Raw genomic sequence first — 15723 nt, forward strand, 5'->3', positions numbered from 1 at the left:
CTCCAGCACAGACTCTCAGCCTGCTCTGCTCTCTCCCTGCCAGATCCATCTAAAAGGGAGATGAAATCAATTTTTAAAGATAATTTTACTTTTCCAAACAGCACCCATTTACATTTTGCTGAATCTGTGCTGTTTGTCCTGGCAGGGTTTTATTGAGTGAGTGTTTGGAGGTTTCCCCCCACAATAATGAGGAAAAAAATGTGGATTTTTCTGCAGAGTTCATTTTATTCCCACAAAGTTTCACTCTTTAAATATTCAAGCAGCTCCAGGTGAGATCTCCCTGCTCTGTCCTGAGCTCCCTCAGGGGAAGGTGGCTGAATTTTTCTGGTGTTTTCCACCAAAAATGTGGATTTTTTTAACCCCTTCTTCCCTGGATCCCTGCTGTAAACACAAGGCCTTAAAATCCTTTCCAGCAGCTCCTGGATTGGAGCAAATTTAAGGAATCCCTGGACCCCAAGGGTTGTTTCAGTGGGGTCTGAAGCCTCAAAGTTCATTTTAATCAAAACCTGATTTTTTTTAAACACATCCTCATAGAAATGAGGCAAATTCCAGCCCAGTTTGGGCCTTTTCAGGGAGTTTTTCCAGGATTTGGGGGCAGAATTCCCGAGACAGACTTGCCCAAAAACCCCAATTCCCAAATTCCTGGCGTTTCCCAGCTGCTTTTGGACCTGGGATTTCGTGGGCTGCTCCTCCCTGGAGGAAAGAAAGGAAAAAAAAAAAAGAATTAAATAAATAAGAAGCAGGGAGTGAAACCCTGGCAGGTGCCAGCAGCAGCTCCAGCCCTTCCCGACACCCTTCCCTCAGGAGGTTTCACACTGGGACCTCTCCCAGGAATTCCCAGCAGCTTTTCCAGCACTTTCTGCTGGGCCTGCTCTCCTTGGAAATGGGGCTTTTTACCCCCCAGAAATGGGATTTGTCCCCTTGGAAATAAGATATTTTACCCCCTAGAAATGGGATTTTTTTACCCCCAGAAATGGGATTTTTCCCCCTAGTAATGGGATTTTTTTTCCCAATGGAAATGGGATTTGTCCCCCTAGAAATGGGATTTTTTTACCCCCTGGAGATGGGATTTGTCCCCCTAGAAATGAGATTTTTTTTACCCAATGGAAGTGGGATTTGTCCCCCTGGAAATGGGATTTTGTCCCCCTAGAAATGGGGTTTTTTTACCCCCTGGAAATGGGATTTGTCCCCCTGGAAATGGGAGTTGTCCCTCTAGAAATGGGATTTTTTTACCCAATGGAAGTGGGATTTTTCCCCCTAGTAATGGGATTTTTTTTCCCAATGGAAATGGGATTTGTCCCCCTAGAAATGGGATTTTTTTTACCCAACAGAAGTGGGATTTGTCCCCCTGGAAATGGGATTTTTTTACCCCCAGAAATGGGATTTGTCCCCCTGGAAATGGGATTTTGTCCCCCTAGAAATGGGATTTTTTTACCCCCTGGAAATGGGATTTGTCCCCCTGGAAATGGGATTTTTCCCCCTAGAAATGGGAATTTTTTTTCCCAATGGAATTGGGATTTGTACCCCTAGAAATGGGATTTTTTTCCCCCCATGGAAATGGAATTTGTCCCCCTGGAAATGAGATTTTTTTTACCCAATGGAAATGGGATTTGTACCCCTGAAAATGAGATTTTTTTTTTACCTCCTGGAAATGGGATTTTTTTTTTTTTTTTTTACCCCCTGAAAATGGGATTTTTCTTTCCCCCCCCCCCCCCCCGGAAATAAGATTTTTTCCCCCTGGAAATGGGATTTTTTTTTTTTCCCCCCTGGAAATAAGATTTTTCCCCCTGGAAATGTGATTTTTCCTGCCAGGGAAATGTCCAGGTAGGAATTCCAAGGTGGCTTTGGGGCAGGATATTCACATTCATTTACACCTCTGCATATCCAAGGACACAGAGACACCTCCGGGGCCTCTTTGGGGGGAAAAATGCTAATTTTGGGCAAGAGGTCTTGATGACAGATTTCCTTTTTGGGGCTTCCACCGTTCCTGGACCTCGGGGTCAGTGGTGCTCAATGGGAAGTGCCATAATCAAAATAAAATCTGAATAAAATCTTAGCACAACTTTAATTTTCTTCAAGATACATCAGCAGAGAGGGATGAAAATCAGATGTTTTAAAGGAAAAAAGGAATTTTGGCATCTATTTGGACAATTTAACACATTTAAAGGTTCAGAAGGCCTTTTAATGTGGTCATAAAAAGCTTTTTTTTGGGTCTAAAAATGATCAAATAATGATAAAAAAGTGATAAATTGGAAATGTGAACCAGGGAACCATCTGGAAGTGTTTTAATCTTATTTTCAGGACTTGTTTTGCATTAAAAGATGCAGGAATAGATTGCAATACCTGCTTTTTAATTTTTTTACCACAGCTTTTTAATTTTTTTTACGTATTTCAGGTGGTGGGAAGGGTCTGGAGCTGTGATTTGAGGGTAAAGAACTCAAAGTTATTTTAAGATTTTTTTTTTCCTACTTCAAGAAAAACTTCGAGTTGGTGCCTGTCAGATCTCAAACCCCTTTAGATTCAATAAAATCTAAATTTTATTGCAAAATCCGAGGGATTTTAATGCTGAATTCCCAAATGGAAACCTCTGGAATGGATTTTTTCGTGGAGATAATGCTTGAAAAATATCCAGGAACCGCTGGTTGGAAAGGCTTTGTGTCCCAAAAATCTGGACTCAGCCAGATGGTTCCTCTTGAAAAAATTTGGGAAAAGCCTGAGGCTTCTCCCCTCGTGGTTTTTCAGTTTTAGTGGCAGGATTTCACAGATATTTTCCTGGGATTTGGGAACTCTGATTTTCCAGGAGCTTGTGGAACACTCGGAGGGAAATTCCCAGCTCCAAACAGAGCAGAGAGAGGGAGGGGAAGAAAAAATAAATTAATATATAAATGTGCTGCCTGCTGAGTCAGCAAAACAGCCAGCCCGGGTTATTTTGGGAATGGCCAAAAAGCAGCTGGAAAAGCAGCAGGATGAGGTGGGAATTCCAGGATTTACAGGATTTATCCCCTCTTCCCAGGGTTTTGTGTCCCTGCCCAGGCTCTCCTGCACCCACCCTTGGTTATTTTAGGAAAGCTCAATTAAAAAAGCTGGAAAACCCCTGGAATTGCAGAATTTATAGGATTTAGCCCCTCTTCCCAGGATTTTGTGTCCTTGCCCAGGCTCTCCTACACCCACACTTGGTTATTTTAGGAATGCTCAATTAAAAAAGCTGGAAAACCCCTGGAATTGCAGAATTTATAGGATTTATCCCCTCTTCCCAGGGTTTTGTGTCCCTGCCCAGGCTCTCCTGCACTTACCCTTGGTTATTTTAGGAAAACTCAATTAAAAAAGCTGGAAAACCCCTGGAATTGCAGAATTTATAGGATTTAGCCCCTCTTCCCAGGATTTTGTGTCCTTGCCCAGGCTCTCCTACACTTACCCATGGTTATTTTAGGAATATTTAGGAAAAAAAGCTGGAAAAACCCCGGAATTGCAGAATTTATAGGATTTATCCCCTCTTCCCCGGGTTTTGTGTCCCTGCCCAGGCTCTCCTGCACCCACCCTTGGTTATTTTAGGAAAACTCAAGAAAAAAAGCTGGAAAACCCCTGGAATTGCAGAATTTATAGGATTTATCCCCTCTTCCCAAGGTTTTGTGTCCCTGCCCAGGCTCTCCTGCACCCACACTTGGTTATTTTAGGAATGTTTAGGAAAAAAAGGTGGAAAACCCCTGGAATTGCAGAATTTACAGAATTTATCCCCTCTTCCCAGGGCTCTCAGGAATTGAAGGAAAAGCTGTCCAAGGGAATCCGGGGCTGGCAGTGGCAGGAGGGTTTCCTGATTTCCCTGTTTTCCACAGGAATTGGGAATGCTGCTCCCAAATACCCTCCTGGGCCATTCCCAGGTGGGATTTCTCTCCCCCCTTTCCCTCTCAGGATTATTTTCCTGATGATTTCTTGCAGCTCAGGTGGGTCCCGAGCTTTGGGAATGGGAATAGGGTCGTTAGCAGCACTCATCGCTTTATTTTGCATTTATTTTGCGATTATTTTGCATTTCCATGGGCTCAGGCCGCTCCAGCACTTCCCATGGAAATGCAAAACTCCGCTAGGATGGAGTGAGGCTCTGGGAGATAAAACTTCCCCACTTAAAAACACATTTTCAGGTTTTTTTTTTTTTTTTTTTTGCACCTAAAGCAGCCGGGATGCACAAGAAAGAAGGGATTGAGAGCTGAGAGAAATAATGGAAATAATTCCCTTCAGATGTGTTTTCCCACTGGTTGGGAATGGCCGGGCCTGTTGCAGGCACCTGTGCTTCCAACTGGGAGAGTTTATTGAGGCTTTTTTATCGCAATATTGCACGTTTATTGAGCTGTTATGGGCCCGTTTATGGAATCATGGAATATCCTGGTATTGGCCTCAGGGATCGAGGCCAATTCTTGCACAGGACACCCCAAAAAAAGTCATTTTAGCCCTCACTTTTTGTTTTCCTGGTGCAGTCTGTGGTTATTCCCTGCTGGTTCATTCTCCAGAATTCACGTGACCGGAAGATTTCACGGAGTTTCAGTGGGAAAACATCTTCACACCCTCAGCTTTTCCTGAAATCTTTAATTTTCCTCATATCTTTAATCAGATTTTCCTTCAGTTTTCCCTCACACCCTCAGTTTTCCCTCAATTTTCCCCTCACGCCCTCACTCAGTTTCCCTCCAGTTTTTCCCTTACACCCTCAGTTTTTCCTCACACCTTCATTTTCCCTCAAATCCTGCTTCCCTCACATCTTCACCTTCTCCTGAAATCCTGTTTTTCCTCAGTTTTTCTCCACTTTTCCCTCAGTTTTCCCTCACACCCTCAGTTTTCCCTCAATTTTCCCCTCACGCCCTCACTCAGTTTCCCTCCAGTTTTTCCCTTACACCCTCAGTTTTTCCTCAGTTCTTCCTCACACCTTCATTTTCCCTCAAATCTGCTTCCCTCACATCTTCACCTTCTCCTGAAATCCTGTTTTTTCTCGGTTTTTCTCCACTTTTCCCTCAGTTTTCCCTCACTTTTTTCCCTCACACCCTCAGTCAGTTTCCCCCCAGTTTTTCCCTCACACCCTCAGTTTAAACTCAGTTTTACCTCAGTTTTTCCTTACCTTTTCCTCACACCCTCATTTTTCCTCAAATCCTGCTTCCCTCACATCTTCACCTTCTCCTGAAATCCTATTTTTCCTCAGTTTTTCTCCACTTTTCCCTCAGTTTTCCCTCACACCCTCAGTTTTCCCTCAATTTTCCCCTCACACCCTCAGTCAGTTCCCCCCCAGTTTTTTCCCCTCACACCCTCAGTTTTTCCTCACACCCTCATTTTTCCTCAAATCCTGCTTCCCTCACATCCTCACCTTCTCCTGAAATCCCGTTTTTTCTCGGTTTTTCCCACTTTTCCCTCAGTTTTTCCTCACTTTTTCCTCCGGGCCGGCCCCGCTCCCCCGAGCCCAGGCCGGGCCGAGGCCTCCCCGGCCGAGCCCAAATCTCTCTATTTTTAGTGCCGGTAACACCAAAAAATGCGGTTTTTCTTCAGAAGCTCGGTGTGAAGTTGCTCCCACACACTCACCAGCTTCCTCCACCCACTCTTTTGTCTGCAAATTGTGCTTTTTTTTCTTCAGAGTTCGAGCTTTTCATGTCGGAGCCTTTGCAAACCTTTGATTGCTGCAGATATTCCCCAGGTTTGGGGCTTGATAAGCATCAAAAATCGCTTTGAAACTCTTGTTTCCTTTTTACATCTTAATCACAGCCTGCATCTCTCATTTGGCAACGTGACTGGAATTTGTTCTGTGGAAAAATCTGCCTTGACAAAATTAAATTCACCTTTAAAACAACAAAAAACGCTTGGGTGTTTTGGGGATTAAAAACACCCAAACGCCGCTTTGGGATTAGAAATTTAAAAGCGAGGGAGGGAAATGTGTTTTAAGAGCGTTTTTAGGGCAGTATTTCAGAGCTGCTGTTTGTACTAAATGGCCAAGGAGGGCTTTGCTTTTTATTTAAATAATGGTTTTGAAAGTTGTGGGTCCCTCGGGGGTGGCAGTGAAAGGTTCAAAGCCACAGCAGCCGCTGATGCTGCAGAGTGAAGTGGTTTTCAGAGCAAACAGCTTTGATAATTCAGAATAAACCCCGCTGTGGGCTTGATTTGAGGTGATTCCTCTTGATAAAAAGGTTTTTTTTTACACACAATATCCCGTTAGTGAGAGGAGGTGAAATATTGGCAGGAATTTTTTGCCGTTTGGTAAATGGGAGAAGAGGTGAAATTTCCTTTTCCTGGCTCTGCAGTGGAATTCCTGATTTCCTTCTGCAGCTTTCTAGAGATGCTTAATATGATGAGGAAACAGTCAGGTTTTTTCTACGTGAAACTGAGAATTTCCTGAATAATCCTGAATAATCCATCCCACTGGAAGGAAAAGCTAAACTGGGATTCATCCTTCCCACGGCTTCCTGGGTGCAGGATTGGGAATTCCAGCTGGCCAAAACCAGTTGATTTTATAATTTTTTCCCTCTGAATGCCCACAATGCAGCATTTACAGCCCATCTCCAGGATTTTCTGTGGGGCTGGGAGTGTGGGGTTTGAGGATGGAGCAATGGGAGTGGGCTCTGCTCTGGTGCTCAGGCTGCAGTCGCTGCCAGGCACCTCCAGGAAATTAATTTGGAGTAATTTGGGAACCCTAGAGAAGTGCTGGAGTGTTTTCATGAGGTTCATCATCAAACTGGTTATTTTTTCCTTTCTTTCCCCGCTGTGGCACTTCCCAAAAATTCTCTTTATTGTTATTAATTATTAATAATTAATATTACTTATTCAGGCACTGGTCGCTTCATCTCCTGTCCAGTTAAAATTCACTCCAAAGGGGGGGAAATTCTGGTGGGATGGAGATGACAACACAGGAATCTCTGGAAGAGAGGAGGATTGGGTGAATTTTGGACAGGAATTCCTGGCTGGGATGGAATTCCTGGGGAAGCCGTGGCTGCTCCATCCCTGGCAGTGTCCCAGGCCAGGCTGGAGCACTCTGGGATCATGGAAGGTGTCCCTGGGTGGGATTTGCTGTCCCTTCCATCCCACTCTGGGGTGTCTCTGTCCTGAATTCTCCTCCCCTGCACCCTCTGATCCCAGCTTTAGCTCAGGAATTCCTGATGGGATCAGCCCAGCCCAAAACCTCGCTGTTGCCATCCTGAGCTCCCAAACTGGAATTGTCCCAGTGGGAAAAAAGTTTTAAAAAAAGCTAAAAAAAAAAAAAAAAAAAAGAGAAATGTGAGGGATTGATTGCTTTGTGTCCATGAGGGACCACGTGGCTCTTCCTGCAGGAGGAAGTGGCAGCAAAGTCCCGGGCAAATTCCAGCTTGGAAAACCGCGGGGAAACGTGGATGGGCAAACTGAGATTGTGCCGTGGGGATTAAGGAACTGGGGGAAGGGAGGGAGAGACAAAGGAAGAATTCCTCAAATCCCTCAAAATCCAGGATCTCCGGGGGTGCTCCCGGGCTGCGAGGTGAGAACTGCTCCACTGAAATTCCTCAGTGGAGGAATTCCTCCCTGGTTGGAATGTGGCTCTGGAGTAGGTGAGGATGGGCTGGGGGTGGGTGTGCCCCGTGTCTGTGGGGGCAGAGCAGAGTTTGGGGCCATGGGTGCTCCCAGAAACCCAGGAGAAACAGGTCTGGTGGGTGGAGAACATCCCTGCCTGGATTTCCATTCCCTAGGAATCTGCTGCTGGGAATTCTCCCGGTCCCTGCTGGTTTTGGAGCTGTCAGTGCTCCCAAAAATCCAGGAGGAATGGTTGATGGGGAGTATCCCTTGCTGGATTTCCATTCCCTAGGAATCTGCTGCTGGGAATTCTTCTGGTCCCTGCTGGTTTTGGGGCTGTCAGTGCTCCCAAAAATCCAGGGGGAGCAGTTGTGGTCCCGGGGTGATTCTGTGGGGGATGGAGAACATCCCTTGCCTGGATTTCCATTCCCTGGGAATCTGCTGCCAGCCTGTTTTTGGGATCAGCAGTGCTCCCAAAAATCCAGGAGGAATGGTTGTGGTTATTATCTCTGGTGGATGGAGAACATCCCTTGCTGGATTTCCATTCCCTGGGACTCTGCTGGGAATTCTCCCGGTCCCTGATGGTTTTGGGGCTGTCAGTGCCCCCAAAAATCCAGGAGGAATGGTTGATGGGGAGTATCCTTTGCTGGATTTCCATTCCCTGGGACTCTGCTGGGAATTCTCCCAGTCCCTGCTGTTTGTGGGGCTGTCAGTGCTCCCAAAAATCCAGGAGGAATGGTTGATGGGGGGTATCCTTTGCTGGATTTCCATTCCCTGGGACTCTACTGCCAGTCTGTTTGTGGGGCTGTCAGTGCTCCCAGAAATCCAGGAGGAATGGTTGATGGAGAGTATCCCTTGCTGATTTCCGTTCCCTGGGACTCTGCTGGGAATTCTCCCGGTCCCTGCTGGTTTTGGAGCTGTCAGTGCTCCCAAAAATCCAGGAGGAATGGTTGTGGTTATTTTCTCTGGTGGATGGGGAGTATCCTTTGCTGGATTTCCATTCCCTGGGACTCTGCCGGGAACTCTCCCGGTCCCTGCTGTTTGTGGGGCTGTCAGTGCTCCCAAAAATCCAGGAGGAATGGTTGTGGTTATTATCTCTGGTGGATGGAGAACATCCCTTGCTGGATTTCCATTCCCTGGGACTCTGCCGGGAACTCTCCCAGTCCCTGCTGTTTGTCCCACCCTCTGCTCCCCCGGGCTGTCCCCATCCCCGCGCTCCTTCCCCACTGACGCCGCTCTCCCTCCCGCTGTCTCCCGCAGATAAAATGCTCGAGGGCTCCGCTCGCTGCCGAAGATCCCTCCCCGCCCTGCCCCTGCCGTGATCCCGACCCCCGCCGCAGCCCAGCCAGGACCCCCCGCGCCCGCCGGGCTCCGATGGAAGAGGCGCCGGGCCGGAGCAGCCCCCCCGGGACGGAGGGCGCCCCATGAGCCCCCCCAGATGAGCCACGCAGCCAAGGGGGAGCCCCCCGGGGCCGGCATGGCGCAGGAGGGGCCGCCCGCCTTCTACCCCAGCCAGGAGCTCGACCTGTCCACCAAGGTGTACAAGAGGGAGTCAGGGAGCCCCTTCTCGGTGCTGGTGGACAGCAAAGTGAGCAAGGGCCACCTCCACGAGAGGGAGGAGCAGCCGTTTTTCAGGGAGAGCAGAGCGGTAGGAGAGGTCCGGGCTGTGAAAGAAGACAGGGAAAACTCTGACGACTCTGAGGAGGAGGAAGAGGAGGAAGATGAAGTGACTTACAAAAGGGAGCAGATTATAGTGGAGGTAAACCTTAACAACCAAACCTTAAATGTGTCCAAAGGGGAGAAGGGTGTCCCCTCCCAGTCCAAAGAGACTGCTGTCCTTAAGAGCAGCAGTGAGGAAGAGGAGGGTGACAGTGGGGAAGAGGCCACGGAAGACAGTAATGATTATGAGGAGAATGAGAGGCAGAAGAAAAAGGAGAAAAGAGTGGAGAAGGTTAGTGTTGGCCAGAGGAGAAGCAGGAGAGCCGCCTCCGCCGCGGCCGCCGCCGCCTCGCCGGCGCCCCGGGCCACGCGCGGGCGCAGGAAGAGCACGGAGCCCCCCAAGCGTAAGAAGAAAGCTGCAAAGGAGCCCAAGGCACCTGTGCAGAAATCCAAGTGCGAAGAGAAGGAGACTCTGACCTGTGAGAAGTGCCCCAGGGTGTTTAACACACGCTGGTACCTGGAGAAGCACATGAACGTCACCCACAGGCGGATGCAGATCTGCGACAAATGTGGGAAGAAATTTGTGCTAGAGAGTGAGCTGTCCCTCCACCAGCAAACTGACTGTGAAAAAAACATCCAGGTAGGTCTGCTCGCCTGCTTGCCAGGTCCCCACACCTCCTGGCGTGCCCTGGATCCGGCTGGTGGACGCTTCACAGGGGGAAAAAATCTCTTGGCACGGCCCCAGGTGCTGAGCCGGGCCCGGGCTCTGCCTTATCCCGCATTTTGGGGTCTCCCAAAAGGAGGGGATGGCAGGGAAAGAGTGCTCAGCTGCTCTGAGCAGTTACTCCAGGAGTAAACTGTGAGTTGGGAATGCAAAGCTCCTTTGGCAGGGTCAGAATCTGGAGTAAATGGTCCCAAAAATCTGAAGTTCTGTGGTAAATCCTCCTGCTCCTGCTGAGCACCCTCAGCTCTCACTGAGTTTGGAATTCCAGGGGTTTGTGTCCTGAAATGCAGTCCCAGAGCCTGGGAAACCAGGTGAGCTCTGCAGGGGAAAGAGAATTCCTGGAATTCTGTGGTAAATCCTCCTCCTCCTCCTGCTGAGCACCCTCAGCTCTCACTGAGTTTGGAATTCCAGGGGTTTCCAACTCCTGAAATGCAGACCCAGAGCCTGGGAAACCAGGTGAGCTCTCCAGGGACAACAGAATTCCTGGAATTCTGTGGTAAATCCTCCTCCTGCTCCTCCTGCTGAGCACCCTCAGCTCTCACTGAGTTTGGAATTCCAGGGGTTTGTGTCCTGAAATGCAGTCCCAGAGCCTGGGAAGCCAGGTGAGCTCTCCAGGGACAACAGAATTCCTGGAATTCTGTGGTAAATCCTCCTCCTGCTCCTGCTGAGCACCCTCAGCTCTCACTGAGTTTGGAATTCCAGGGGTTTCCATGTCCTGAAATGCAGTCCCAGAGCCTGGGAAACCAGGTGAGCTCTCCAGGGACAACAGAATTCCTGGAATTCTGTGGTAAATCCTCCTCCTGCTCCTGCTGAGCACCCTCAGCTCTCACTGAGTTTGGAATTCCAGGGGTTTGTGTCCTGAAATGCAGTCCCAGAGCCTGGGAAACCAGGTGAGCTCTGCAGGGGAAACAGAATTCCTGGAATTCTGTGGTAAATCCTCCTCCTGCTCCTGCTGAGCACCCTCAGCTCTCACTGAGTTTGGAATTCCAGGGGTTTGTGTCCTAAAATTCAGTCCCAGAGCCTGGGAAACCAGGTGAGCTCTCCAGGGACAACAGAATTCCTGGAATTCTGTGGTAAATCCTCCTCCCTCAGCTCTCACTGAGTTTGGAATTCCAGGGGTTTCCATGTCCTGAAATGCAGTCCCAGAGCCTGGTGAGCTCTGCAGGGGAAGCAGAATTCCAGGAATTCCCCGGAATGGGGAATCTGTGAGATCCCAGAGGCAGCAGTGGAGTCAGGATCTGAGCTGGGGTTCAAAGGAGCTTTAAACCCCTCTGAGACCACGGCGATTCCCAGAGTGGTTCCCAAGGGTTGGAATTCTGCCCCTTCCCTGCAGAAAACCCCAGCAGATCTCCCTGAAAACACAAAAATCTCCATTTTTTCTCCCCCCTGCAATCCTGCGTTGGATTTTTGGGCAGCTGGAATTTGTAGGGCAAGGAGGGGTTTTTTTTGTGCGAGGGTTTGAGCAGAAGAATTGAACATTTTTCATTGTTTGTTTGCTTTCAATGCTGAACTGGGTTGATCCTCAGCTCCCACTGTGTGGGAGACGTGGAATATTTATTTGCAGTTTCTCTTTTCCCAGCTCTGGGCTGTTTTTTTTCCCTTAAGTTCCAGCTCAAGGAAGGATTTATTAATATAAATTTAATTTTTGCAGCTTTTGAAAGAAATGTTTTAAAAGTTCAGTGCAGCGGGGAGGATTTAAATGGGAATTTAGGAGATGGCCCAGCAAGCAGGGGGTTCATTCACAGCATGAAATTTAAGCAGGAATTCAAATTTAAGCAGGAATTCCTGAATATTTTGAACACATAAAATGGTGAAATATCCTATATCCATCTACACGTGTGTCCAAAAGTGATAAGAAAAGGAGAAATTACAGAAATTTTGATTTAAATCCAGAAGAATCTGGTCCAGAAACAAATCCAGCAATTCTTGTTCTGTCCTGCCTTTGGGATGTGTTTTCCAGCTGCCTGTTGCTGTGTTTTTATTCCACTTGCCAATAGGATTGAGGGAAAATTAAAATCCCCCTCAGTCCAGGGTTCAGTGTGTCGAGGGGGAGCTTTGTCCTGGAATAAAACTGGTTTAAAATCGGGCTGAAATGAACCTCAAGGCTGGCTCCTCCCAGTTTTTCCTCCTGGGGATGGAATAAATCTGTTTTTCCAGGTAATTTCTGCTTTTTCACCCATCACAGTCAGCACCTTCAGGGGATTTCTGAGCTCTCTGTGGTTCCATCCTGAATTCTGGTGTGGCCCTGGCCCCTCCCAGGGCTCCTTTCTCTGTAAATCCAAGGATTTGGGGATCATTCTGTGGAATTTCTTGGCTCTCCAGGAATTTTTTGCCCTCCCAAGGGGGGAATCCCAGCAGGTGCTGTGCTCGGTGCCTGCAGAATTCCAGGTGAGAATTCCCAACCCGGCGCAGGCGGAGAGGAAACATTCCCAACCAGCAGAACTAATTAATTTGTTCATTAATCAGCACCCAGCCCTTCTGACTGATGGGGAAAGGGTGGGAATTGCTGGGCTGGGAAGTGGAGATATCCCAAAAAACCCCAAAAAACTCCAGGACAAGGCACAATTCCGAGCTGAAGACGATTGGCTTTCCTCACGCTCCGGGATTTCCAGCCGGAATTTCCACGTTGGAATTTTTGCTGAAGTTTTTGGGAAGAGCTGCTGGGAAGAGGAAGAGCTGCCTGAAATCCCATGGGGGGAGATTGCCTGGACATTCCACAGGAGTTTTGGGAAGGAATTCTCAGCCTCCAGTGCCACTTTGGACCTTGGATGAGAGCACAGCAGGAGGAGCCGATCCCGGAGCTGCTTCCCACGGAGATCCAGAGGGATGGGAGAGCCTGGAGTGGCCACACCTGGATTTGGGGGGGCAGGAAGGGCTGGGTGGAGCTTTGGGAATTTATGGTGTCGGCCTCCTCCAGCTCTGCTGGGTTCTTCCCTCTCCAGGAGTTTGGATTTTCCCACTCCGAGGGTTTGGATTCTTACCTCACCAAGGGTTGGATCCTTCTCACTGAGAATCTTTGGATTCTTTCTGCTCCAAGGGTTTGGATTCTTCCCTCTCCAGAGTTTGGATTCTTTCTGCTCCAAGGGTTTGGAATCTTCCCTCTCCAGAGTTTGGATTCTTTCTGCTCCAAGGGTTTGGAATCTTCCCTCTCCAGAGTTTGGATTCTTTCTGCTCCAAGGGTTTGGATTCTTCCCTCTCCAGAGTTTGGATTCTTTCTGCTCCAAGGGTTTGGATATTTTTTTCTGCACCATGGGTTTGGATCTTCCCTCTCCAAGGGTTTGGATTTTTCCACTCCAAGAGTTTGGATTCTTCCCATTCCAAGGGTCTGGATTCTTCCTACTCCGAGGGTTTGGATCCTTCTCACTGGAAATATTTGGATTTTCCCACTCCAACAGTTTGGATTTTTCCATTCCAAGGGTTTGGATCCTTCCCTCCTCAGGGGTTTGGATTTTCTCACTCCATGGGTTTGGATCCTTCCCTCTCCAAGGGTTTGAATCTTCCCACTCCAAGGGTTTGGATTTTTCCATTCCAAGGGTTTGGATCCTTCCCACTCCAAGGGTTTGGGTCCTTCTCCCTGAAAGGATTTGGATTTTCCCTCTCCAGGGTTGGGCTCTGCCAGCCCAGCAGCCCCAGGGCCTGTGGAGCTGCCCCTGTGCCCCTCCTGGGATTTTGGGATCAGGATTTTGGGATCAGGAGGCACCAGAACACCAGCACTGCCTCCCCTCCTGTCGGGTGGAATCCCAAAATTCACATTTTCACTGCCTCCCCTCAGTGTAATCCCAAAATCCACATTTTCACTGCCTCCCCTCCCCTCAGTGTAATCCCAAAATTCACATTTTTACTGTCTCCATTCCCCTCAGTGTAATCCCAAAATTCACATTTTTACTGTCTCCATTCCCCTCAGTGTAATCCCAAAATTCACATTTTTACTGTCTCCATTCCCCTCAGTGTAATCCCAAAATTCACATTTTTACTCGCTCCATTCTTCTCAGGTGGAAATCCCAAAATTCACATTTTTACTGTCTCCATACCCCTCAGTTGTAAATCCCAAAATTCACATTTTTACTGTCTCCATTCCCCTCAGTGTAATCCCAAAATTCACATTTTTACTGCCCCCCTGAGATGTAATCCCAAAATTCACATTTTTACTGCATCCATTCTTCTCCCCTCACTGCCTCCCCTCAGTTGTAATCCCAAAATTCCCATTTTTCACTGCCCCCCTCAGCTGTAATCCCAAAATCCACATCCTCACTGCCCCCCTTCAGCTGTAACCCCACAATTCCCATTTTTCACTGCCTCCCTCAGCTGTAACCCCAAAATTCCCATTTTTCACTGCTCCCTTCAGCTGTAATCCCAAAATTCCCATTTTTCACTGCCCCCCTCAGCTGTAATCCCAAAATTCCCATTTTTCACTGCCCCCTTCAGCTGTAACCCCAAAATTCCCATTTTTCACTGCCCCCTTCAGCTGTAACCCCAAAATTCCCATTTTTCACTGCCCCCCTCAGCTGTAACCCCAAAATTCCCATTTTTCACTGCCTCCCTCAGCTGTAATCCCAAAATTCCCATTTTTCACTGCCTCCCTGAGCTGTAATCCCAAAATTCCCATTTTTCACTGCCCCCCTCAGCTGTAATCCCAAAATCCACATCCTCACTGCCTCCCCTCAGCTGTAATCCCAAAATTCCCATTTTTCACTGCCTCCCTCAGCTCTAATCCCAAAATTCCCATTTTTCACTGCTTCCCTCAGCTGTAACCCCACAATTCCCATTTTTCACTGCTCCCCTCAGCTGTAATCCCAAAATTCCCATTTTTCACTGCCCCCTTCAGCTGTAACCCCAAAATTCCCATTTTTCACTGCCTCCCCTCAGTGTAATCCCAAAATTCCCATTTTTCACTGCCCCCCTCAGCTGTAATCCCAAAATTCCCATTTTTCACTGCTCTCCTCAGCTGTAACCCCAAAATTCCCATTTTTCACTGCCCCCCTCAGCTATAATCCCAAAATTCCCATTTTTCACTGCCCCCCTCAGCTGTAATCCCAAAATCCACATCCTCACTGCTCCCCTCAGCTGTAATCCCACAATCCCCATTTTTCACTGCTCCCCTGAGCTGTAATCCCAAAATTCCCATTTTTCACTGCCCCCCTCAGCTATAATCCCAAAATCCACATCCTCAAGCACCTTTTTCACCATTTTTGGGCCTTTTTTTGCCAAACCCCCCTAACCCAGCCCCCTCTGTGTCCACCCCAGTGCGTGTCCTGCAACAAATCCTTCAAGAAGCTCTGGTCCCTCCACGAGCACATCAAGATCGTGCACGGCTACGCCGAGAAGAAATTCTCCTGCGAGATCTGCGAGAAGAAATTCTACACCATGGCCCACGTGCGCAAACACATGGTTGGTGAGTGGCTGGGAAGGGAAAGTGGAATGGTTGGGGGGGTTGGAATGATTGGGGGAATTAAAATAATCGAGAAAATTAAAATATTCAGGGGGATTGAAGTGATTGGGGGATTGAAATTATCAGGGAATTGAAATTATTGGGGGAATTAAAATTATCGGGGGGATTGAAATTATCGAGAAAATTAAAATATTCAGGGGATTGAAATGATTGGGGGATTGAAATTGGGGGAATTGAAATTATCGGGGGAATTGAAATTATCAAAAAAATTAAAATATTCAGGGAAATTGAAATGATTGGGGGATTGAAATTATTGGGGGACTGAAATTATTGAGGGAATTGAAATTGGGGGAATTGAAATTATTGGGCGGATTGAAATTGTTGGGGAACTGAAATTATTGGGGGGATTGAAATTATCGGGGGAATTGAAATTATCGAGAAAATT

At 47.9% G+C, this 15723-nt stretch overlaps 1 protein-coding gene across 8 annotated transcripts in view; it reads left to right on the top strand.

The window, feature by feature from the left end:
- ZNF652 (zinc finger protein 652) overlaps positions 1 to 15723 on the top strand; it is a 31322-nt gene that overhangs the window by 2505 nt on the left and 13094 nt on the right. For 7 of the 8 annotated variants that reach the window (XR_009489581.1, XR_009489576.1, XR_009489578.1 and 4 more), the window contains exons 2-3: positions 8767 to 9805; positions 15134 to 15281. Coding sequence is in view for 2 of the 8 variants with exons in the window: in XM_059868953.1 (XP_059724936.1) it covers positions 8945 to 9805; positions 15134 to 15281 (1009 nt within the window). In the remaining 6 variants the exon portion in view is untranslated. The other variant, XM_059868954.1, reaches the window with a different exon arrangement.

Source organism: Haemorhous mexicanus, chromosome 28, assembly GCF_027477595.1.
Source record: "Haemorhous mexicanus isolate bHaeMex1 chromosome 28, bHaeMex1.pri, whole genome shotgun sequence".
Classification (NCBI taxonomy): domain Eukaryota; kingdom Metazoa; phylum Chordata; class Aves; order Passeriformes; family Fringillidae; genus Haemorhous; species Haemorhous mexicanus.